At 40.6% G+C, this 26,789-nt stretch overlaps 1 protein-coding gene across 1 annotated transcript in view; it reads left to right on the top strand.

The window, feature by feature from the left end:
- Positions 1 to 26,789, top strand: part of KIAA1549L (KIAA1549 like) — a gene marked incomplete at its 5' end in the record, with an annotated part of 98,784 nt that overhangs the window by 66,828 nt on the left and 5,167 nt on the right. Inside the window, 6 exons of the mRNA XM_082761379.1 lie at positions 5,758 to 5,936; positions 6,960 to 7,177; positions 11,277 to 11,406; positions 15,957 to 16,304; positions 22,444 to 22,541; positions 23,759 to 23,904. Of these exons, the coding sequence (XP_082617505.1) occupies positions 5,758 to 5,936; positions 6,960 to 7,177; positions 11,277 to 11,406; positions 15,957 to 16,304; positions 22,444 to 22,541; positions 23,759 to 23,904 (1,119 nt within the window). The remainder of the gene's footprint in view (positions 1 to 5,757; positions 5,937 to 6,959; positions 7,178 to 11,276; positions 11,407 to 15,956; positions 16,305 to 22,443; positions 22,542 to 23,758; positions 23,905 to 26,789) is intronic.

Here is a 26,789-nt window from a genome sequence, read left to right on the forward strand (position 1 = left end):
TTCTCACGCAGGCTGATGTGGCTCAGTGTCAGATCCAGCTTCTCCGAATTTCTGAGCAGTTGTCTGCAGTGACTCAAATTGAAATGAAATATGGCAACAGCGACTGAATCCAGCAGCAGTGATGCAGCAGTCAGTCAGCTTTGACAGTTACCTTGAGGACCTGACATCTCCTGATATCATCCCGGGCTGCCTTTTCTGTGCTGGGTGGGTTGAAATGCAAGTTAAGATGGAAAAGGTTTCATCTGGCCAGTTTTCGGTCCTTTATTATAGGCTTCCTAATCTAGAGGAGTTTGTTTTGTTTGTTTTAAATATTGTGTGCTATTACTCTGCAAGTGACAGTAAACCCCCTTGTTTCTTCAAATGTAGCCTATACTGTTTCCTTCTTTCCTTCTGCTTTCTCCACTTGTTTTTTGTTTTTTGTTTTTTGGTTTGCAAGAGGCAGCCAAGTGTTATAATCTATTCTGTGAACTTCTGTGCATGTTTCTGAGCCTTTTCACACTCCTGCGAAAGCAGCACCTCTGAGTTGCCTGTAATGTGCTGTGGGGTCTTCGGATGTGTTCACAAGCACAGCAGAACTTGCATAAAGTGGAAAATGTCTCTGTTTGACTTCTTTTTTTGGTCACTGTGGCTAAGCCAGATTGTATTATTTAAAAACAAAACAAAACAGTCTTTTTGACTGCTTTTCTCAGGGCATGAAAATACCTTTCCCATGCTGCTGAAAGGTGCCTGTTGCAGCATACCTCTGAAGGAACTGAGATCAGTAGGTGGCTGTGCAATTAAATATCTCTTAATTCAAGCTTGCCTTCCTCTGTGGATGAGCTTTACTCTGCCACTTAATCAAGTGTGACAGCATTTTTCATCCAAGCAGCGATGCTAGGAGTGCTCATGCCATCAGATCCAGCGGCAGTCTGAGTGGTTGTGCTCTTTCACTAATACACCAGCACTGAAGAAAAATGCATGGTTTTATTGTACATAGGGAAAATACTCGTGCAAAGCTTTAAAGCTCATAGAGCACTACTTAAAAACAGGGCTTCTGTTATAGGTGCTCATGACTTATCTATCTTCTTTGTATCATCATCAACCTTGACAGTTAAATTGTTATTTAAATTATTAAACATGCCTGTGATGGTATTAGAGCCAAGGAAATTATTTAATAATTTAATAATTATGTCAGCCAAGGAAAAGGTCTGATGGATTCTGTACAAATGTTACGAGATACGTGGTCTCCTTTTCAAAGACTTTGGTATTTAAATAAGTGAGACAAACGTGGTTGGATGAGAAGATTAACCGGAGAGGGAGAGATCCTTGTTTCCCTTTATAAGGACAAGATACATTCAGTGAAATGAAGCAAACGGAAGAGTAGACATCCCATGTATACCGTATCATAAAAAAAACACCCTTCAAATGTCAGTTAGAGAGCTCAGACCACCTACTTGGGTAACTCCTGTTTCAGGATCCCAGCCAAACCCAGGACTGCAACACCTAAGACACGTGGGCTGGCCTTTAGGAGACTTTGCATGTCAGAAAACAACATCCAGGAGAAAGTGTGAGCTTCCTCTGTTCATCTGTAAGCTGTCTCCTCTGGAAATGTAATGTTTGTGGTGTTCACAAAAGGCCTAGGATAGCACTAGCTGACAGCTGGGTGTGTGGTGGGAATGAGATGTGTGTTTCCACAAGTAAGTACTCTGTTACATCACAGTATCTTCCACAGAGGTATTTCAGTACAAATAGGTTTGGATTTTAGGAAACTCGTATTTTACTTGTAGGCTTATAAACTCCTTCAGGAACATCCATTTACTTATTGCTAACAACTCGTGTTCAGATCTTTCTGGAGATAGCTGACAAATGGAATAATTTAGATGATTTAGAAATTTTCTATTTTTTTTTCTACATATAGAGAGCTAATAATGAAAATTATTTTCCCACTATTAATTTAATTTACATTCAGTGGTCAGGGTTATTGTTTGAAAGACTTAAAGGCAGTATTGAAATATTTAAACTAATGATTTTTTTAGATCTGTAACATAGTCTGCATTGTCAAACTTAGGCTTTTCATTTAATATAATTTACTTGCTTTCCTATTATTTTAAGCCCTTTCATTACTCAGAGAATTGATTGCATACTGTCGGCACGGTTATAATGTTCCCATTTGCCTCATACAAAGTAAATTTTAGTGCTACATTGAACAACCTGAGAAGAGGCAGAGCATGCCTGCCTGCTTGCAAATGTTTCCCAGCTGTTGGTTTCCCACGTTTTTCCCTGAAAATGTCATTCTTTTTCTGAGGATTCCAGAATCAGTGAAATGTTTGCCTCTGAGCAGGACAGCTCACCTTTTCTTTCAGGTATTTTGCTGTGAGGTTACCTGGTCCACAGGTATTCAAATTTCTTTCAAATTTATTATTTATTTTTTTTAAGGTGTATATTTCAGTCCTCTTTTTCTCTCTTCCGATGTATGTTGATTTTGGACAGGGTAGGAAAGACAAGCTGGAGAGAGAGAAAGGAAGGACAGAAGAAGTCTTGTGGGTCCTTCATAGGATCTTAGGCTGACAAAAGTAAATTTTTGATTTCTTACATAAACTAACAAATAGATGAAAAGCAGGATATCCCAGCTGGCTACTTTTTCTGACCATTCAGAGCTACAGCTTCACAGCAGCTTCTCCACCAGCTGCAGCACCAGTGGCACGAGTGGGTAGCACCATCTGCTGGCATCACCTTCTGGAAACAATGCAGAGCTACACTGAAAGTGAAGACTGTAGCATGCCTTAGGCAGCATTAATCTAGAAAATTTTTTATACTGAGAGCTGCAGTAATGTGGAGTTGAACCTTCAGTGATGGTCCTGATCTCCAAAAACCCAGAGTCGTGCTGATTTTCTTTGCAATTGTCACTCAACCTGAATAAATGATTGCTCTGGATATATCTTCATGTACTTCAGTCACAGAAAGATTAGGAAGAGTAATTCAATCTCAGTGAATTAAGTGGCATGAGATATCTAGCATGAGATCCTTCAAAGAGGGTAAATTGCTGTTAAGTAGGTGATTAAGTAGGTGGTGCTTTTTGGCATTTTCTTCCACTGAACTTCTAAGTCTCACTGTGTGTGCATGCACACAGGGCAATCCATCGCTGGAGGAGCAGTGAAGCTATGAAAATGGTTGCATGCATCTGTTCCAGAGAAGAAATTAACAGCATCACTTTAGTTATGTATTGCTAATTATGATAAGCAAGTGTGCTTATGGTGAGTGGCTGCACAGAACATCTGGACAGTTCGCTTACATTTTCTGTGACCATCCAGCTCGTCCAGCTGAGGTAGTCAAAGGGTTGAGCTTCCTTTGGTCAGTTCATTAAAGCCTAGGAGTGGCCATGGTTCTTCTGTCAGAAGCATGAGCTGTGAATTCTCCCCAAAAGAGACAGGCAGGAGCAAATATTAAAATTCCCCCAGTACTTGCTTATGGTTCGCTGCCAATCTCAACTGAAGCAGCATGCCAGGAAGTGCAGATCACAGATTCTTTTATCACACTTCAGTGAAAAAAGGGCAATGGAAAAAAACCTACTTTTACATTTTAAGTGCCACTTAATGAACAAATGGTAAGCTAAGGTGGAATATTCTTCCAATTTCTAGTCCCATTTGGCTATTATTTCCAAGCAAACAGCACTATACTAGATAGATATAGATGTGCTCAGAAATAAGAGTGCAGATACTGAGAGTGCTATTCTCTGTTCATGTACCAATTCAGAAGTAGCTCTCATTTGTGATTCATGAGTGCTCTGCTCTGCTCTGCTCTGCTCTGCTCTCCTCTCCTCTCCTCTGCTCTCCTCTGCTCTCCTCTCCTCTCCTCTCCTCGACACATTGGGGTGGGAAGAGCTGCACCTCGTGGTTTTGCAAGTTGATGCTTAGCCACCTTCCAGGGGTTTTGTGCATGCCTGGTTTAAGCAAACACTGCTTCAGCAGCCAAGAAGAAGCAATTCTGTGACTTTTTGGTGCTTGAGCCACAGGTGAGATGCTATCCAAGCTCACCCGAGTTGCGGCAGTCAGGAGAGATGATCTTTGCTTGTGCAAGATGAGCATTTCCTCTCCTGGAGGTAGACCTGTCCCTGCTGAGGTACCCTGATAGAGTAGCATGGAAGTTTCAGTAGTGAATTACAGAAAAAAAAAAAACAACAAACCTCTTCCAAAAGTGCAACTGGTGACTTCCCTGAGAACTGAGCTGATTCAGGAGACCCAGAAGGAAGAATGTGCATGCTTCACTTATGTAGCCATGGCGATATCAATGTTTTCCTGTTCAGGTGCTGTGTGGGATAGGCAGGTATCTCTTTCTTCATCTGATTTTGCCTGTGTGAAGCCCTGGTGGCGTGGTGGTCAGTGGGAGCCTGGCGATTCATTTCAATGAGCCAGGCTTGTGATCCGCTCACTTTTTCAAGCACACAAATTCAGACTTTGAACAACCCCAGAAGGAACGAGGGGATTTCAGACCGACTAAAGGCTCTCTGTCCTATTTGGACAGGTCCCGGGAGCCGGAGGGACAATATTTAATGACCCAGGGATTTAGCCCATGCGGTTCTCAAAAGCTCGAGTAGCGTCAGCTCCAGTCTGCACTGAGTACAGACAGGACGATAATGAGCTTACTCAGTGGGTTCATATTTTGTTGCCACTGTCAAATATTTTCTTATCAAAATCATTGGCTGTCTAAACTGCTGAGTTTATACAAGTCCATTGTAATTTGTGCAGTGATTAAATATTAAAACAGAGCGTATTTTCAGAGGAAATAAATTGAGAGCAGACCACTTTGTTCTGTAGCAGAGGATCTCTCTTCCTGTCAGTTAGGAGACGGAGCAAGCATTCTTCCCTTTAATAGCACAATTATTCAAAAATGTTCGCAGGAATCTCTCTGTAGCACTTGTGCTCAGGCTTTAGAGGCATGCTTTCGTTCCAAAATGAGGATGGGGTTAGGTGTAAGGCTCTGCAGCTGACAAGGTGGTGCAGGTTTACAAACACAATTTGGAGTAGAAGGGGTCTGACTGTATGTGAAAATTATCCATTTATATGGAAATCTACAAGTGCAGGTGCTTCACCATGCCATTTAATTTTAAAGCTTTTCAAATCCTTCACCTGTCTCAAGAAATCTAGTGGTTTCACTTTACAGCCACTGGAGGTACTGCTTTACAAACCAAAAAATAATATGAATGTGGATGCCATTAGTTTCTTCAGTGTGCTTTAACACACAACAGCGATGTTTTCATTTTAAACAGACGGTAGTTTTAGAATTTAAAGTGTTTTCCAAAAACAGTAGATATTTTTTTGTTAAATTTTGAGAATGCCATGCTTTACATTCTAAGACACTGAAAAAGAAGCATTGTCTGTTTAGATTCAGTGAAACTGCTGATGCCTTGGCACAGGGACACATCCATGTGTGTGCATGTAGCGTCTTTTCCACGTGAAACCTAGCAAAAGACGGACTCTGAGTTTCATTGCCAGTTTCAGTTTTCTGTGTCATTCATCTTTTCCTTTTTCTTTTCATCTTATTAGTGCAGATTGGAAATAAACTTTTTATTTTTTGATAGGGTGAATGCCAAGTAATCTTTTGATTACCTTATGTTAGCTGTAATCTAATGGGATTCTTTCCAGTGTAAATGTCTCCCAGGTCTGCTCCTGTAGTGTACTGAGTACAACATTAATCCAAAGCATATGCTTGCTGAATTTCCTCTTTAAACATGCGGTAAAAATACATGTCTTTGTGCTAAGTAAGTTTGATGTGCTTCAGTGCCAATCAGCGATGAAGAGGAAGGAGGCATTCTCTTCGATAACATTGCCAAATCTGCCATCGACCCCTTTGACACCTCTTCTGGCTCAGTACAGCTGATAGCTATCAAACCCGTGGCACTACCTCCTGTTCACGCCGCGTCAGACAGGAGCCAGGAATCTGCCATCATTAACGGAGAGGTAAGGACCACCTGATAAAGCCTGCAGTTATTTCCTTGGCTACACCCAAAGGTGGCACAATCTTAAGCCTGTTATAGTTGACGACTGGTAGGAACTTTCCACCCTGATACTGTATAAAGTCCCATTAGCATTATGAGCTCTAAGGACCAAGAATTTAATATTGGTTTAGAATCGATTTAGAAACTACTGGTTTAGAGCAGTCTGTCGTGCTCTGTTTCATACTTGCACAAAGCCCGGATATGCCACACAGTTTCTAAATGCAAAGGAAGGCTTATTTAGAATTCAGCATCTATTTTCTGTAAGTGACATTCCTGAAACTGTGCCCTCCCCTGTGCATACATATCTTGGGAGTTGTGAGAAGATTACAGAATTTGATTCTGAAATGAATAAATCCCAAGTAAATTACTAATTTTCATGTCACTGACAACATTAAGCAGGAGGGAAATCTTAATACTTAGGTGTGTCCATGGGAACCCGCCCTGCACCAGCTCAGACCAAACACCCTTTTATTTTACGATCGTGACTCTGACAGGGGCCCATAACAGATTTGTAAGAAAACCATACAAGTAAGAACATGTGATGATAGGTATTTCACTAGAATACTTCCCCGGCCATCAGTGATGACTTCTTTAAGGTTTTGTTTAGCCAGAGGTGATGTCTCAGTACTTCGTGGACCCTACAGGAGTTTTCAGCAGTGAGTTCTCCCAGTAGTGCCCAAAGGCAAGTACAGCTTTAGGTCACAGCAGTTGGCTATCATCATCAGTGTTTGTCTTCAGTGGGTGTATCTGAGTCACTGTTGTGATGGTACATAATTTTTAGGCTAAAATTATTTAACCATCTGCCAAGCCATAAAAAATGCAGCAACTCTATTCACTTGCAGTTCCTCGCTGCTTACAGATGGCACAGTGTGGTACAAAAAGCGCTGGGTAAAATGACACACGAAGCGCATCAAACACACTCTAACAATACCATTTGGAAGTAGTCAGCCCCGCACCACCCGTTAAATGTCTGCTTGCCTTTCAGGTGAACAAGGCTTTGAAGCAGAAGTCTGATATAGAGCATTACCGCAACAAGCTGCGCTTGAAAGCCAAGAGGAAGGGGTACTATGACTTCCCGCAGGTTGATCACAACAAGGGGCTGACAGACAGAAAAAGGATGTATGAAAAAAAGCAGAAAGAAATGGACCACATTTTGGATCCAGATCCAGATGTCTCATCTCCGTTTGCTGAGCCTAAGAACAGGTGAGACTTTTTACGTGCAGTTCTTCCTCCAGGAGGAAACTTGCTCTCCAGGGGTTGTAGGGAATCAAAATCTTAAGGAGGCAACTGTTTGCTATAAGATCAGCTGGTCCCTCCTACTTCATGAAGAAAATGTATATTAGCTAATATCTATAGTAGTTATATCAATAGATACTAGCTAATAGAATATAATTTAAGAAAGCATGTAATTTGGTAAAACTGCAATGTTGCTAAAAAGCAATGGAAAAGCAAAGAAATAGGGGAAGGGACTGTTGCAAGTTCTTCTGAGTCATTTTCCAAGAAAGGTAAATAGAAAAAGTAGTAGTAATTCCTTCAGTAATACAGAGAGTGGACTCAAGCCAGGAAGCTAGCATCCGAATGAATTCTTTTCCAAAGCTCAGTCAGTGCCGTTACTCTTTTTGCATGATTTTAATCTGACTGTAACTACTGCAGTAGGCATAAGGAAATGCAGCCAGTACATTGCCTGTGTGTTTCAGTAAATCCTGCAGAAATCTCTAAGGATGTGTGTGTGCCTGTGGTTGGTGACCGTCCTGTGCCTTAAACAGAGAAGGGTATAATTTTCTCATCTGCGACATGAAACTGGCATGTTGTTTAACAGTGCTAAGGGTTGATTAACACTTCATTGTCTTGCAGATAGCATACCAGTAGTATTCGTCTCCCTGTTTTAGAAGTGAGGGGGCAGTGTAGATGCTGACTCTGCCTGAGTAGGTGGGTGGACCTGCTCTGTCACTGGTGCTCCCCAAAACGCAGGCTGACATGTTCAGAAGAGGAGATCTCAACAGTCCTACCCCAGTGCAGCCCCAGAGAAGGATGGCAAAGCATGCATCTGCCTCCTTGCTAGGGGTGGTGGAGGTGCGAGGGGGGAAGTCTTATTAAAGACTGTGCTTGTCACTACATCTCCCACCGTGAAGGCTCCAGTTCGTGCTATCACCAGGGATCAGCAGTAGTTGATCCATGGAAGGAAAGAGATACTGAAGTACATTTCCTTTGGAAAAGGCATTTTTGCCTTGAGGTACAGTCTTGTATCCCATCTCCTGGAAAGTTTTCATATAGGTGTAAATCAGGACTGCAATCAAAGTGTCAGTGATGACACAGTCTTTGCATGCAGTGCAACTTCAGCAATTACCCTTGAGATGAAAAAGACTCTAATGGGAATTACGAAAGCAGTATTGGCTCAGAATATGGGCAAAAGCTGTGATCAGATGTACTTCTACAGGCCTAGAGTTCAATGACTGAGCGTATACTGCCCTGGGTGGGTTGTGTCTCGCTGTTGCACTGTCCAGTGAAGAAAAAATGTAGGTTCTATCCGTGCTGGGGGGCTCACAGCATCATATCCTTGTGCAGTTTCCTAGTGAGAAAGGAACAAGTCGCTTCAAATGCACTGGGAAGTTAGGATGCTGAACCTGTAGCACACAGGAGTCCTGTGCACAGTCAGTCAAGAGGATATGAATGAAGCAAGTAGAGACTTTTATACGGCTGTGCTGCACGTACAGTGAAGAACTGAGGCATTGCTTTGGATATTTATTGTGTGTCACATGCCACGTAGGGAACATTTGAAACATTCACACGTGAAGCTTTGCTGCTAACCATCTGCTTTTTGTTTAATATACTAATGTTTGTTCGTGTGCCAGCGTGCTGCTGAAAGGTTCTGGAAGACATTTTTCTGTGTGCTGCTGTGTAAATCTGTCATAGTCCGTTTGAGATAGCAATCATTAGCGTGATAGAAACCGCTTGAAGGCAGGTATAGTGCTCGAGAGGAATGATTCCCTTCTGTGGCTGAACCAGAAAAGGCTGACTTTCGGATTTACTTGTTGAATGTGCAGTCTATAGCCCTGCATATGGAGAGAGAACCGTTTCTGATGCTTTTTGCTGTAAGACACTAAGCATTTTGGGAACTTCACAGATGTTTCAGGACTTTTTGCAAGCAATTATGTTCCACAGTCTGTACTGAAACTGCCACACACAGACTTTGAACTGAACGTAATGTGCTGCAACACACACCACAGCATTATTCTCTTTGTTTTTTAAGTAAAAGCAAGATAGCTAAAATGACATACTTCTGGATGGAAACCTTGAATAAAACTTAAGGGTAATGTGGTTTATGTTACTGGTAAATGAATCAATAAAATTGTGCTTCTGTAAAGAGATAAAAATGCTTTTAAAATAATCCAGGCTAGCATAAAATTGGAAAGATTTGATTTATAATGTTTTCTGCTTTTATCATTAGTTTGTGTCATTACAGTTACAGCAATTAAAAACATACATTAAAAAGCTTTATACTTTTTAAAAAATAATATAATTTAGGAGTGAATCAGATTTCAGAGTTTCTAAGGAAAAAGGCCTGTTGTACTTTTTTTCTGTTTTGCATATATTCCACTAACTTAAATGACGTTATTACGGCATTTCCAAAACGTACCAGATAACAAAGATGCAGTTGATCACATTATTAGAGATCACCTTTACGTTTTGTTTTTCTTTGAAATGGTATAGAAAAGTGATCTACAAAACAACACTCTGTAAACTTGATCTGTTCAAGAACAAACAGCTTTGTGCCCTTAGTTCCACTGAGTCTTCTGTACCATAAAACCCATGTTTTAAAATGTTCCAGTTGTGTTCCCAGAAGGCACTTGCTAACCCATTTGAATGCCAGTTGTTAGCTCTCACACCTCCTTTCTCATTAGTGAAACTTCCTTAAATGAGCTAATTGGCAATCTCAAGACAATTTTGTAGGAGCTTACTGATGATACATACTATTCTGGGTTATTCCTTAATAGTTTGTAATCAGGTCAAGAATCTGCATGTATTAGAGAGGTGTGCGTTTGAATCCCTTAGAAGATGCATCACAAGAGCATCAACCAAGTATTAAGGGACCTGTAGTAAATCATGTACAAAATTTTAGAGACTTCAGAGTGCAAGATTTGTCACTTCAGTACGATCGCTGTCAGGCCCCCTGTGCAAAACAAGCAACACAGCCACGTGAGATGGCCTGATCTGCTTTTTAATAATTGGAATGGAACCACTTCCCAAAGCAGAAAAAAAAGAGCATGACCAGGCAAAGAGAAATTCACACGAGGCTTTAATGACGTTATAATTACAGTGTTAATCAACGAAACTGGCATGTAATTATTTGACCTGTTAGGGACCCATGATGGGAGGAGTGCTTCTCTGATATATGCAAGAAAATGACTACTAGCCAGATAAACTGTGGGAACAACATCTCCTACACTGCACTGGTTTAGAGGTAACCTTAAAAGATGGGGTTTGATGAAACATGAAGTTCCTGTGTCACAATTGGGCAACAGCTACTAAGTACTTACTTACAGATATGTTCTGCATCTTACAGGAGAATGCTATTTTTTTTTTTTTTATAACCTATAGCAAGGAAAGCAATGATGATGTCAGAAAGACTACAGAATACTTGGGATATTGAATTATATGTTGGTTTTCTAGTTAGTACCTTTGCTTCCCCTTGCTTCTGAGCTCATGGTGGTGAAAGGTCAATGTCTAGGGATTTCTTTGCCCCAGTGCTGCTTAAAGCTATGTTGGAAGTGGTTTAATCCCAGAGAGTACAGCTCTCTGTTAAAGCTGTGGCCAGTTACCAAACTGGCTATTTAAAAACAGCATCTTGCAAGCAGTTCCCTCCCTCTTCTCCCATACACTTTGCTGCGTGTTCGTTTCAATGGAGTCTTGTTCCGCTTTACTCAGTATCAGCAACCAAAATCTCTGCTCTGCATCTGAGTGTGTGGAAGGTGCCATTAGTTTTGGCAACAGCACCTATTTATTTTTCATTAATTTAAGTCATCCCAGCTAAGACTAAGAGAGTTCTGGTATCTTCTTGGGACATATTTCATCTGAGATGCTCCCACACGTGGTGCCTGTGTCTTTTATTTAGTTCTGTTTTCTTAAACAGTAAACAAAATACATGTTATTTTTATAATGTAACTGATTTCTAGAAATTCCATATACGTTAAAAGAATATCCTATAGTAATAAAGTGACATTTTTACGAACCGTATAATTTTAGAATAATCTTTTGTTTGTATCCTTTTTGGTTCACTGTTTTCTTGTTTGATGCTTTGTAGGCAACAGATGAAGAACTCTGTATACAGAAGCAGGCAGTCTTTGAACAGTCCTAGCCCAGGAGAAACTGAGATGGATCTTCTAGTGACTCGAGAAAGACCTAGGCGAGGAATCCGTAACAGTGGATATGATGTAAGTTTATTAGATATGTCCAGTGAACTTTGCTCAGCAAAGTCTTAAACTATTCCTGAAAACAGGAAACTGTTGATAAGCTCCAAGTGAGGGTGTCCATGGGTACTTAACATTACACTATATGTGTACTCAGCATCCTGAAAAAGGCACAGACACTTGAATGTACTTTATAGCTGCACACCATTTTACAGTCTGAAAAGAAAGGAACACAAAACATTCTCCTTGAAACTCATATTTTGCAAAAGTATTGATTTTTGAATTTAGATAGTTCTTCCAAATATGCAGCTACTTTTATAGGACACCGAAATCTTTGTTGTAAGTAAAATCCTCTGTTTTTTTCTATATCCCTTATGCTGCTCTCTTGATTTAGAAGAATGGACAACCAACTTGTAGGAATTGCACTTAAGTCTAGATATCAGTGGCTTGTGGAGATCCCCTGGGAACAGCTATTGGCCACACTCTCATTCTCCTCTTACTATATCAGAACCAGGAGAGTTTTGAATAGGTAAATGTTAAAACCAGCCAGAGTAAATTCTGCACTGGTTTGTGGTCTGAGGAACTCACACAGCCAACATAAGGCTAAATTAGTTGTCTTACACAATCTGAACGTACACTAGTTATAAGTTTACCCAGCATACACCCAAACTGAAGATACAAGTAACCCAAAGTAGAATTTTTCAGTCCACCCTGTGTACAAAATGCTCAGCTATCCTTGAAGATGAATTTCTGGAAAAGGTCTAAGCATTTCTGGAAAATAAAGAATTTCATCTGGTGGTTGTTCATTCTCTAAACTGTAACATCTTCTAAACAAGCATTTTGTGGGGGACTGAATTGTTAATTCTCTCAGCTGGCAGGGATATATTTTTAGCAAGTCGAAGGAATTCACCAAGGTGAAGGAATGTCTTTGGGAAAGTTTAATCCTTTTACAGAATTATTTGGGGCACGTTGTATGTGCCAGATTTCTTAAGAGATTTCCTTTATGTTGACACTTCCCATCAGCTTGTATGAGTCACATTGTGCCGTGTAGTTGGAATGACTGCCTCGCGGCTTTTTGAGGCATTAGGATACAGTGCACTTGCCTGGAAAAAGAAAGGAATAGCTGTTAAAAACCTAGAGTTGCAACAGGCTTTACATTTTGCAAAAAGAAGGTTTTTTTTTTTGTTTTTTTTTTTCCCCACTTAACATGTTTCCTTTCTTATTTGAGTTTTCTTAAAAAAAGAAAACGTTGTCAAGCTGGACTTTCCCGTGTATCCTGAAAATCATATGTTTCAAGAAAATCATGGGATTTTACAATATGCTAATAGAAGGTAGTTATTCATAGGTGAAATCTTCCTGAAATGAATATTGAAAGCATTCTAGCAGCAGCCATGGCCTCCTGCCACTAGTGCAAAACGAATATGCCATAAGCATGTAGCTGAAGATTTTAAAAATATATTTGAGGAAGTTGTGTATATTGTAATGTATAAAAATAGATTTTCAAGAAGGAGCATAATGAGTTTATTATGCACTCTCAAAAATGTACAGTCTCTGACATCTGTGCATATTTTACCTAAGTTTGCTTTGCTTTATGTTGTAGCAGGGAGGGTTGTCCCTGACAGAGTCTTTTTCTAGCGACAGGTTACATAAAATTCTCTTTGCCTGATGTGCTGCAGATTCACTGCAGTGCACCTCTTCTAGCAGTGGAAGTATTTTCTGTCTGAAAGCAGAGAAATGCCATGGGAAAATGGAACAGGATGTTGAAATCTAGTTCCCCAGCCTCAGCTTGCAGCGTGGGCTGATTTCCCTCGCTCCTGTTCGAGCTACCTCGGTGCTGTGCCAAGCATCTGACAGGCTTGGTCTCCCAGGATACCCACAGGCGCTGAAATCTATATTCATGCATGGGATCCATGCTGATCTCACCCCTGGCGCATCTAAACACCCCTGGAAGTCTGACCTCTGGAGACGAGCATCCTTCAGACAGTCGCAGCTGAGGCACTGGTCCAAAAGAATTCTTTTATTGGATTGTTTTCTTTAGCCATTAAGTTCATGTGGCAGATTTTGATAAATTGGGTTTAAAAGATCATGAATGATATAATGTACTTATGAATTAGGGCTGCTTTTTGTGCTGAACCTTGTGCCCTTACTTTTTTTTTCATCTAATAACATCTCATAGAGTTTTTTGTCATCTGCTTTGTTGTTCAAAAGGTTCCACCCTTCTCAGACTCCTGCTAACCTCCTCCCACTACATTATTTAGCAGCAAGTTCCACCAACTACATGTGAAATTTGTGCTTTATAAGCAGTTCCAAATGATCCAATTCATGAATCAGGTACCTCAAGTTACCTTCAAGACACAGGAATTTTACAGATCAATAAATGGCTTTCTATTTTTCCCAGCTCTTACCAGTCTGCCTACGTTATGCGTTGAAGTTTAATTTCCCAACCATGATAAATGGTGGTGGGTTTTTATTTATTCTTTTTAATAAGAAAAGAGATGAAATTTTCCCTTTCTTGAAGAAACTTCAAGAATTGCTGGATTGGTATTGACAACAAAGTCATAAGAGTTTTTGCTCTATCTGATTTTGCATTGCTCTATAAATAGGAGAGGGAAGTAAGAGCTCAAGATCTGCTGTTCCATACTATTGATACTTATTTTTTTTTTTTCTAATTATTTTTAAATGGTTCCCCTTACGTAAAAATATCTAATATTTCAGTTATGGTTGTCTAAAATAGTTAATTCTGTATAATGATTGCTGTGATGTTTCTTTGAATTGTGGTCCAATTTCTTGAAGCTAAAAACTGGTTAGAAAATAAGGCCAATGATTACATCCCTGTCTGTATAGAATGCGTAGCTTTTTGTAAATTTTTCTGTTTGATGTTCTGAGTATGGTATTTAGCTTTAGAGTATCTTCTTGTAAATGGATTATTATTGAAGATCACCTTTTAATTTTAAATAACCCCACCAGGGTTTACTATTGTCACCTTTCCCTAAAAAGTAGCTTAAGCAAACTTTATTAACATCTTTATTCCTTCCAGCATATCCAAAGACGATTATGAGTAGAGCAAATGCTGTAATGAAAGAGTCTAGGACCTTTGAGCTGCTGAAGAGCTTTATGCTAGGGAAGAAAAAATTTAATCTGGTTTTGGTGTAAAAGGAACAAAACAACCTAATTATAAAAGCCTAAGAGAGCGGTATGCAAAAGAATTTACTGGTGCACCTTTATTTACCAGCTGCATTAATATAATTATATCAATAAGCTTCTGGATTAATGTTTACACAAAGGATTTTACTGATAACGTTGCAGCAGGGTTGTACCAGAAGTGCATAAACTCTGCTTCGCCGTACAGGACTTAATTTTCCTTCTTCATGTTACTCTCAGTCTTTGTATTATCTAGTAACTGTGTCTGAACAATATCCAGGTTTTTATGTTAACATGAGCATAGAATGATGTCTATTTACAATACTTTTGTGCTTTGGTTGTTATGAAAGCAAATAAAATGCATCAGAAAGTGATAGGATGAATTGAAATATATTTTAAAACTTGAGTACTATTAACTCTCACCAGTCGTGTCCAAAATCTTCATGCCAACTTTTAAACTAATAATTCAAAGCCGACTTAATATTGTCCCACTATTAAGAATCCAATATTCATGTGATTTATTTTGGATATTATTTTCTTTTACTGGACAGGATCAAAGAATCTCGAGCTGTAATGGCTTCACCAAGGGGTTGTAGTATAAAACCTGATTTATTTCAGCATTGGGTCCTAATAGGTCTCCTGTGGGATCCCATTCACTGTCATTTTTACAGTCATGGGGATACAGAAGAACTATGGCAATGAACCATTCAGTTGGGACAGGATGATTTCAGAGTCTCTTTGGTTGCGCTTATTATCCTAGGAGTAACTCTAGGAGTATCTAGGAGTATCCTAGGTGAGAGGTGTTGAGCACCTGCTTTGTTCACTGTCTCTGCGTTAGTTTTGGATAAATTTCTGTGTAACTGCTCTCTGGCTAGGTAGGATGTCTGAGCTGGTTTGGGACATTTTCTGCAAAAGACAGAACCTATCCTGTGACATTATTGGTGGTGCTCCTGGCTTAGAAATTTCAGGAGAACTCTGAAACTTTAATTATTCTGAAATCTTAGTATGTGTGAGTGAACAAAAGAATTTCAGTCTGTGTAGCTGTACCACGCAGCTGCTGGTAAGCAGTCCTTCACGGCGATGGTACTATTTAGGGAAACACACTCCTCCTGGTACTGTCGATACTAACAACGAAGAAAAGAATTTCAGCATTAATTCTAATTGTTTTTAAGTGAATCCTTAACAATTTAACATGTTACAGATTGTCCCTGCTAGCTTTTGCAGCAAACAATGAAGGATATGAGAGTCTTTGAGTGCCTGGCTATTGTCCTTCCCTGTGTGACATAATTCCTTTAAAACGCTTGTCGTGTGTCTATACTGTAACAAGTCCTGACATTGTATGTTCTAGCTCTGTTTGAGAATGTCTTGTGTGAAGCAGCACAAATACTGCCTTGTAAAGCTTTACATATACATCCTTTTACTCCATCCAACAGACTGAGCCCGAAATTATAGAAGAAACAAACGTTGACCGTGTCAATGAGCCTCGGAGCTACACCAGGTCCCGGCAGGCCAAAGGCCATTCAGAGACCTCAACTTTAAGTTCTCAGCCCTCCATTGATGAGGTTCGACAGCAGATGCATATGCTCTTGGAAGAGGCTTTCAGCCTGGCCTCTGCGGGCCACGGAGGACAGAGCAGGCAGGAGGCCTACAGCTCAGCACCACACTTGCCCTACTCAGAGGTGGTGACCAGCGCTCCTGGTACCATGACCCGACCTAGAGGGGGTGTGCAGTGGGTCCCCACATACAGACCAGAAATGTATCAGTACAGTCTGCCAAGACCAGTAAGTGAAACTTCTCTTTAGTATGCTGTAATATCATAAAGATAGCTCTACTCTGAGACATATTTTTTTTAAAGATGGAGTTTTGTCTACATGCTTAAAAACCAGGTGTAAAGCCATGCTTATGGGAAGTAAGTTTGGGTAGTGGGGTGTATGTATGTATCCTCACACATACACATCTCCTGCATGAAGACTTGCTGCTCTATTTTAGCAGCAAGGTTGTCTTGTCCAAGTTCTGCTTGAAAGAACAGGCTGCACTAAGCTCCAGACTGTTCAGTAGATCAAGAACTGATTTGCATGTCTCCTCGTGTTCGCTGAATGCATATTTGGAATCGATCTGGTTTTGTAAAGCGTATATATACGTAGCTGGGAATAAAACATTCAACACTTCTGCACAAGTTCCACCACTGAGGAGCACCATACCAAGACAGGGAACTCACTGTAGCAGTCTGAGTGACCTGAAACATGGGCTGATACTGAGAGTCTCACGGTTACAGCTCTTGGCGTGGGACTCACGAGATGGTTCAGGCCCTGAGGGTTTCTTGGTTGCCCTTCCGTAAGTCACTTCTTATGCTTCACTTTCTAACCTCAAATTGCAGCTAACATTTCCTTATCGTGCAGAAGAAATAACGGCATTAAGGATTGATGTCTATGGATGTGATTTGGTGGTGATTTGTAGGTGTCTAGACAGTAATAGCAGTAGTGCTGTGGGTATCCTTGGCAGGTCGAGCTACCCTTGAATTCCCAGATCCTGTATTCTGAAACTCAACATAATCTTTTTTTTTCACATGTGTCAGGTACAAATCTAAACCAAGGATGATTGCTTTCAGATGAGAAATGGCCCATTTGTCAATATCAGTGTGAAAAAAAAGCCTTATTAAATTTAAGTTGTTCACTTTAAGGCTGTTTTTTTTGTTTTTGTTTTTTTTTTTTTTTTGTTAGAAATACATTTGTTGTTTTGAAAGAATGTATTTCAAAATTAGTCCCTAACTGGCTAGAATAAGAGAATAATGCAGAAAAGTGTCCTCAGTTTAAATCAACTATTACTAAGAGCTCTTTCCATGACAATAAAAAATACATTAAGGGTTGCTGCTTCTGACCTATTCTAAGCATAAGTGAAAGCCAATGGCACTGCCATCTGAGGTTCGTGCTGGTACTGTCTAAATCATGCTAAAGGATATTTTTGGCTCTTTGAAATTGGTCTGAAGAACTTCAAATATGGCTTCTAATCATATTTCATGGTTCAAATTTGATTAGGAGCTTAAGAGGCAGCTAATAGCTGGTCAAATTACTTTGACACTGGAGAAGGTCCTTTTAAAAGGAACTGAAAAACCTTGTATGGTGACAGATTTAAGAAAATGTATTAGCCACCCTTTTTTGGTGAATGCTTCACTATTTTGTTTTCAGGACTCATTACTCAATCGTCTGCATGTTTTAGGACCTGTAAGCATTTGGTTTTCTTTCTGGGGTTTTGAAGATAGCGCTAAAGAATTCCCCAAAGAGACTTATATTTTAATTGATTGCCATGGGCTAGGATAGTCACAGGCTACCAGAGCTTGGATAAGGGCTTTAATTCATAGTTTTCTGCTGATCAGTTTCCCAATTATAAGCTGACTTTAACTAATCTGTTTACCCATTTGTGCTCAAGTGGGGAGGGAGGGAGGATTGCAGTTGGAAAAAAAAACACAAAACAAAACAACAGTTGAGATGTGTGTGCAGAGGGACCTGTGTGCTGGAAAAATGTGCAAGAATTGCTGCTCTTGACATCTTAGCACCTTAGCAGCCGTGTCCAGCTCAGGGAGCTGAGGAGCTGCTGGCAGGCTTCAGGGTGAGAGGTACGTGAGCACCAGGATGCTTGTTACACAGGGGAGGACGTTTACCCTACAAACAAGGCATTATTTATTTTTGCCTTTTTAAAATTTCAGTTATTAGCTGCAATTAGAAGTCAACATTCATAATGCTATTATCATTTGAAATTTGGATTTAAGAGGATTTTGCTGCTTAGATGGAACAAACGCAGACATTGGCTTTACTTAGAGGTCTCTGGATACAATATATGTATAAAGATCTCCAGCCCAGCGGTCTCTTGTAAGTTCTGGGCCTTCACAGTCCATACATTGGACTCCAAACTTTTACAATATCCCACAAATTTCCAGTAATTTGACTGCACCCTTCTCAGAGCCATCACTTGCAAAGACGTTTCATAGGAGATACAAGTGCTGGATAAAATTTGTAACGTAGACGTTCTCTACCTTTCTAATGGATAAATAATAAATAGGTTGAGGCAAAACAACAAAAATCTGCATGATAATCTCCATCTCAGTGTTTCCCTCTTTTCTTGAGCATTTGTCAGATGCTTGCAGAACCATTCTTCAGGGCTGGGTTTCTTCAGGTCTCTTCCAAATTAGGGCTCTTTGATTTTTTTGGAGTGAACCTCCTGGTTAGTCCCACCGCCAGGGAGCTGTGTACGTCTCTTGAGCTTTCTTCTTTTTCCATGTTTGTTTTTCTTTTGAGACCTTCTGTGTTTTTTGTTCATTTTTGTTTTTACGTGCCAGCATTACAGCGCCTGTGTGGGAATGCCTCTCTGTCAGCTGCTCCTGGGTAACCTGTGAGAACAGAGCTCCTTCATCTGGGGCTCTCTCCTTCTCCTGGCAGAGAAAAGCCAGTAAAATGCAAACTTGCAGCATTGTGCCGGAGCCTCTGAAAACGGGATGAGCAATATTCGGCTGGGTGCTTGTTGTCCAGCTGCTGTACTGGAGGCTGGAGGACAGGAGGTAGAGAATAGAGAGTACAACAGGGGCCAGAGTACCAGCACTGGACCTTGGCAGGTCGTGTTACTGCTTTGGAAATCCCCGTAGCTGAGTTGAGCAGAGTGCTCCAGCCTGGGAAAAAAAGCCTCTTTATTACAGGGCTGGGCCAGTTCCCAGCTCTCTTTGTTAGTGCTTCGGAAAGAGAAGTAAGAGTAACACGATTTGATCCCAAGGGGAGAACTGGCATTGCATAGCAGGCACAGGTGGACATGGACAGACTCACAGCCGGCATGGCTGGTGAGGAATCTGAGCCCTTGCAGCTTCTCTGCGTTTAACAGGGGTCAAGTGAGTGTTTAATCAAAGTTCAACTAATTCTAGTAACAGGTAATAAACTAAATATAAAGCTCCGTACAGCTAGTAGCAAAAAAACACAAATCCAGCTGAAATCAATGTATGCGATTTTCCTGGATTGCAAACGAATAACCAAATTATTTAAATCACCCAGTGAGTAAACAAAAACACTACCCTTTTAATTCCTGTGATGAGATTTAAGCAGATGGGCATTTAATTAGAAGGCAGCATTGAATAATTTAGCCCGAGACAAAGAAATCTGTAAATTGGAGGTGGTAAAAAGGCTTTGATAGCGCAGCCAGTGAGATGTACCATTAAAGTGAACTGCAGTGTTTCTCCTTCAGCCTTTGGTTGTTGTGTGCTGATTAAACTCCTCCTGTCTGCATCCCGACAGGCGATGCCTTAGACTTCTGGTTTTTGTACAAGACACCAGTCGAAACTGGTGCAGGTGGCTCCTTTTGGCTGGACTTTATCTTCTGCAAGGTCACGCTGTATGTCCTGGGCCCAGAGGCTTTCCCAAAGTTCCCCGCTAAACAGCAGTTCCTAATTTTAAATCTTCACTGGTTTGCTTTTTAAGAATTTGGTGTTTTAGCCAAAACAGGCTCCCTCACTGGTATTTCTTCCTGAAAGGGTGGTGCGAGGTCTGCAGTCTGGTGCTTGTGCAGCCTGTCCTCAGTCTGAAATGCGATGACCATTACCGGTGTCATTATAGCCTCATATTGCACAGCTCCTCAGTTTTGAACAAAATTGCATTTGGGATCCTTTCAGAGCGCTTCTCTCTGTAAATTTTATTTTATTTATCTATATATTTGTGAACAGAAAAAAGTGATGGAGGATTGGCTGCTGTTCCCCAGAGTGGACAGCACCTTGGGGAGGTGTAGCAGATCTTTTAATAGGATTTTTCCCTTTAACAGGATTCCCTCTGCCCAGCCATTAGCAAAATGGTGCCACTCGTTCAAAATCTTTCATTTCCTATGTAAGCAGCAAAATAAATGCTTGGATTTTCTACTTCACTTTTTTCCCCCAAATTTTCAGGGCAAGTTGCAGGAAGTTTGTGAATCATTCTTCTCGATTCCTTAAAATGCCTCCTTTGATGTCCACATTTCAAAGCTGTGCATTAATACACAAGTGAAACCCCAAGTCTGCAGCTCTCCTCCAACCCTGCCATCCTCAGTAGTATCCGTGGTCACCGACGACTCTGAAACATATCCTGTACCTTTAAAACAGGGGAAAAAATAATTTCATACTCAGTACTAACGCATGCTGAGAGCAAGATGTGGGATGAAAGGATTATGGAGGCAGAAGGAGGCGTTCAGTTCAGTCTGGGAGAGCATCGCCAGCTTTCTGGATGCAGAAGAGGTATTGCAGACCATTTCAAGTCCAGCACTAGTAGGAGAAATATAAATGAGGTTTCCTTTGATGCAACAGCATTTTTTTCCCCTATACAGTTCTTTCATTAAAAATCAGTAGTTCCCACGCCTGGCTAGGAAATGTACCACTGCATTTTCATATTTTTTCCACTAAAGAAATAAATACTTTAAATATCAGCGTAACACGCTGCAAATAAATATTGAGATCCATCATAGGTGGCATGAAAGGGGAAAATGATTTTCAAAGCCTTGCCTTTGAGGGACCTTACTCTGCTTTAAGAGAGGTAGGGGTGAGAGGTGGGAGAAAGATGCTTGGGCTGTGTTGCTTTTCCCTTAGATACGTTGACATCAAAAGTCAGCATTGGATGCGTTATCTTTCCTGTGTGCAAACCCAGTTTTGCAGCTAGTTGAGAAAAAAAGACAATGGAGCGCTGTCTGAAAGTGTGATTTGTAAAGATGATTACTTTAGATAGTGGTTTTGGGTATTTAGTGTGGGATTTATATCGCCAAATTCAAACCTAAATGTAGGTGTTAAGTCTGAGCTAATCATGTAAATCCTGTAGGCTCTTTCAACAGGCAGGAGATGGAGAGTGACTCATCCCCTCTTACCACGTTTTTAGCTTTCTCTGCTGTTTGCCGAGGGAGATACTCTGGGTAAAGCAGATGCCTCTCTTTTCGAGGGTCAAAGCCCCAGTGCTGGACTTCAGACTCCAGTTTGAGCCCGAATGCATGGATCTTGATCCTGCAGAGCCTCCCCAGAATCAGTCATTTGCGATCACTCTGATCTTATCTGTAAACCTGGGCATTTCTCTGAAGTGTTGTCAATAAAAACACAAAGAGCAATAAATAAAGCACAATGGGTAGGAGAGAAGTGTCAGTGAAATGGTAGAGAGATTGAAATCATCCCTCTGTCTTTAAGCCTAATTTTGCCAAATTATAACCTCTAATCTATGCCATTCCTGAGAATTTAGAAGAGACCCTAAAGGTCATCTGTTGTGTGCCACAGCTTTCACGCACACGGTTACTTGACCTTCACATGTATTAGTGATGAAATCAGCTACGAGCAAAATGCTGGGTTTTATGAGTTGGTGGGCTGATTGTGTGCTCCTCCGAGTTACTCTCCTTTTTCAACATAATTTGAATTATGTTTGCTTTAGAAAGTTACAGAGCTTGGGGTTTTTGTGAAGAGTTTTCTTTTCATCTCTTCAAGGCTGGAAAAAAATGTTGAAATATTCATTGCTCACGGGCAGTTTCATTTCACCAGATGCTGCTCTGAGGATGCTTTCTGAATCTTTTGCTTTTGGAGGAATTGAAAATACTGAGATTTTTTACCTGTGGGTCCAAAGCAGCTGTCGAGTCTCACATAATTGTAACAGATCTGCTTTGCCAGCAAGGTTACAAGTGTCACAGAGACAGCGTTTAATACATTTTTGCTTTAATTAGACTTTGTTTTGCCTCTGTGAACACATTTGTTCATGTTTTCTTCAACATCCTAAAATCACCCAAGCATTGTAAGTTCTATAATGAATCGGTATTTCTAGTGGTGCAACAAAATATTAGCTTCCTGTGGGCCAGCATGCAAAGCAGGTATTTGATTTCTGAGGTTTGTTTCCTTTTTAATTTGCATGGTATCTCTTCTTGCCTCAGAAGATCTTTCTCTCTCTTTTTCAGGCTTACAGATTTTCTCAGCTTCCTGAGATGGTAATGGGATCTCCTCCTCCTCCTGTCCCTCCCAGAACCGGTCCTGTGGCTGTTGCCTCTCTCAGGAGGTATTTACCTTTCGGTTTATTTCAGGTGTAAACTCTAAATCCCACTGTTTTCAAAGGAACTGAGCCAAACCCTGAAGTGGCACTTAGGAGCCGTCTAGTTAATAAACACCCATGAAATGAGAAACATACTATTTTTATTTTCTTTTTAACGTCAAGAGGAAAGAAAGAACAATGAATTTTCTCTTCCGCTAGCTAATCAGTTTCAACATAATTAGGACAGCTCGTCTCTGATTTCTTTTAAAACACTCATTGCCTCAACTCACACAATGCGTAATGGCATATCATATAGCCAATGTAGGGTAGATAATTCACACCGTCACTTTCCCTACTTTTCTCTATTCTAAGGACTTGCAACATGATCCAGATGAGTTATCAGAACCCTGGGTCCAGAGATTTGTGCCTGGCTTTCAGGTATCTCACACCTGTGTTTCCAAAGCGAAATATTTGTGAAAACCTGATTGCCTTAGCTCAAAGTATACATTTTGGCATATCCTCACGGTTAGGCACTTGATAAAATGCATTTCAAGGAATTTTCGCACTTCTGTGGTGGATGAGCTCATTTAGCCTTCAATATTGTGCTGTTGTGCACTGCCTGATGCCAACTGCAATCTGAAGGCACCACAGGCCCGCTGAGAATTGCTGTGGAGCACTGAGACCAAAGGAAACTTTTTTTTCTGAATGTCTGCTAATGATATTCTAATTGCATCCCAATATTCAGGATATGGATACAGTTTTCTGACACGCTCTCGTTTATCCATTCCATTTTAGCTCTAAAGCAATGGGGACACATCTTTTCAGTGGCTGTTAGTACTTCTCACATGCAGTTTGCACTACTTAGCATAGCAGTCACCTGCCGTATGATACCTTGTCATATGCACTGTAGTAATATGCTGCTGTCTATGGTTGTCTATTGTGTTAATTAGCTACAGTAAAGCTTTTTGTTTGTTTGTTTGTGTTGCATGTCACAGGCATTTGCTTGATGCAGTAAGCAAAGGCTCTATGCAACTGTAATTACACACTTCACCTAAGTAGCACCAGGTTAAAGAAATGCTCAGACATTTTCCAAACTTCTGTCATGCCAGAACATAATCAGATAACTTATCCGTAGCAGGCTTGTCATGCTGTATCTGATAGGCATGTATGTATGGCTACAAGTCTCATCTATTAATCAGGATATCAAAAGTTTTTTTTCTTTTTTTCTCTCTTTTAATGCACAGGTCTACATCAGATATTGGCAGCAAAGTGAGAATACCTGAGTCCAGTGGGGTGGATCCGGCCCAGCATCACGATCAGGCATCTTTTGCACCTGGTTCAAGAGCTCCGATGTCTGTTGGCCCACTTGATCAATCAGCTTTTCACTCAGGTGAAAAAATAGGCCCGCAGACCCAACTTGCATCTTTGAGAACCACACAACTTGTTTTGCATCCAAATGAGTGTATGGGATATAGCAAATAGAGATGATTATTTGGAGAAAGAAGGTATTAGGTGTTTTATAGGGTACAACTGAAGGGGATATACAAAAGATTATCCCTTTGTAAATGCAGAAGCAGCTGCATTATAAATACTACCCATCTTGCAGAAGCACCAGGAAATGGTGCTTCTGAAGGTAAGACCCTGCAGCAATGTACCAGATAGTCTTTGTTCCACTATGGCATTCTGCTGGCTCACTGATCAATTAAAGGTCCAGTAAAAAAGTTCATTTGTACCACAAAATCCAGTGGAAATTTAAGGGGGGATTTTCTAGCTGGTATAGAGGGCATTGGTTGGCAAGAGCAGAACTTGCAGCATTTGATGGGGCTCAGCAGCAAGAGGCAGCTCTAAACCTTTACAGCTTTGCATGAAGAAAAGCTGTTACCAGCAAATGTGGTGATCTAGGTTAAAATAAGGTGTGAACAGTAAGAAATGCAGCTGTTTTTCTATTAAACATTGAGCTCCCTTCATCAAACTAAAAGATACTCTTGGCTGATATTGCTTGAAATCACTGGATTCTTTCCATTCTTTTGATCCTCAGTAGCAGTTTGCATCAGCTGCCTTTTCTCTTCCTCTTGAGATCAACTATAACACAGTGGTTGTATCCACATTAGCAGAGGAGCAGACCAACAGGAGCAGCTCTGTAAAGCAGATCAGCTTATAAATGAGGGCCTGGCATCCATGCTGTATGCATTGCTGAATTTCTGCCTTTTCCATACGCACACTTGGCATAGCTCTCAAGCGACCCATGGACTGAATGCTCATTAGAGCATTTGTTCCAGTTCGTTTTCATCTGAAAGAGGTCCAGTTTGTGTACTTTGAGAATGCTTCAGAGCTAACCAAAGCACCAAGACTGGGAACAGTTGGGAGATCACCTTCAAAAGCTGTAAGTAGTAGAGTTGTGTAGAAGAAGGCTTGATGGCATTGAGCACGGCTTGGTTTGTAAGGAAGGGGAGGAAAAGCAAATGGACGTAAAGAAAAACGTGTGTGACTGATGTTTTTCAGCCTGACTGGGGGATGTCTTTTATGACTCCTTATTTCCTCCTGAGAAACTTAACCCCTCACTGTGGTGACGGGAGTGGACTAGTGAGGAGGGGTAAAATCGAGGAGTTGTGTCCCCATCCATGCAAAGCAGAAGGCAGCAGTGCTTTTGCCTGGTCAAAGGTTATACGGTAGCTAGTCTGCCCTCCTTTTTTTGGAGAAGATAGCTCGTGCTCACTTGCAGAACTTGTATTGGGTCAAGGTATCTTTATTTTAGAAGTCTCATATGTTCCTGATATGTATTTGGTAAGAATTTTGGTTTTGAATTAATTGATGTAATCAGAAGATTAATCTGATACTTTGTTTTGATGGTCTCTGCATAACACTTGGCTGGGAAAATACTGGAAATAGCTTCTCATTGGCAAAATGTGTTTTCTTGATGAGCTATAGAAAAAGACTTGAAAGATTAAAAAAATTGTACATTGTCATTTCGGTTTGGTAATTGGCAGGTTTGTTAGCCATTGCTCAGTTAATCTGCAAGAAGAATTTCTTTCTTATCTTAGTTAGAAGTAATAGAAAGTTATCTGCATTGTATTCAGCGATTTTCTACTGAGAATAATACTGTGGATACGCAAATCTGTTGTCAATTAATTAAATGCAGTAGATCTGAAGGATCCATTCTACTCTGGCTTTTCTCACTGTACCTTCTGCAGCGTTAGTCTAAAAAGAGCAGCTGCTCTCCCTTTCATTTTAAAGCAACTCAAACTATAAAATGTGCCACATGGCCAAGAACTCCTCCGTCAGGACTGCAGTAACACGTTCTGTGTGATATATACCTTTTTATAACTTCCAGTGACGCGGAGGTTTTCTTGCTGTACGTAACAAGTAAGTATGCTATGCTGCCACGGAAGAGTGACTGGATTTCATCAGAGACAAAAAGACCCCTGTGTGCGTTGTGCAATGTGCCAGAATTGTTCTGGGGGGTAGCTGGAGGAAACATTCATATGTGATAGGTCCTGTAAATGGCTGGGATGCAGGGGAAGATGGAGAGAGTTGTAAGAAACCTGCGACTATAGCAAGCAAGGATTCCTAATGTTCTGATTGGAAAATAAGTTTTTATTGCTTCAACAGATGAAAAAACACTGCTGCAGGTGTCGATTTGGCGTGAAATGACCTGATTTGCTCTCGTGTAGCCCATCGACATTAACTCTAAGACAATGATTTTGCAGTAAGAATTGGGATAAGGTATTATCTCAGCTACTTGAGCGTTCGCTTTGAATAGCAGTTCATTTTGCTCTGGTTAAGTTAAAAGAGCTTCTTGGTGTAGAAGCTTTGTGTCATCTACAGGAGCAGCACTTTCTTTTCTGTATGTGTCTGAAGAATACTTCCAGCCTTGCTAACTCATTGAAAACAGCAATCCTTGTGCTGTCTATGACCAGGTAGGAACAAAGATTGCCCACGCCTCTTCTCTTAGCCCACCTCCTTCTAAACCGAGGGAGCAGTGGAGTAGTTGGGATAGAGGTCTTGTGGGATATCCTGTGGCTACCTGCTGTTCAGGCGTACATCGTAGATCCCACTGGTCCAGAACAAATTCACTGTGACTACTTCTCTGAGGCAAAGTGACTCCAGCAGCATCCTGACACGGTGCTTTTCACCTACAACCTGATGTCAAAATGAAAGGTAGGACTTAGTCCCAAACAGTGGAAAACACTGGGGAAGTGTAAAGTGCAAGATAAATATTTTTAGTCCATTATTTTTAGATGACGTTTCACTTTTCTTTCTTTCTTTTTTTTTTTT

This window comes from Aythya marila (assembly GCF_965140915.1).
Source record: "Aythya marila genome assembly, chromosome: 5".
NCBI classification, from domain to species: Eukaryota; Metazoa; Chordata; class Aves; order Anseriformes; family Anatidae; genus Aythya; species Aythya marila.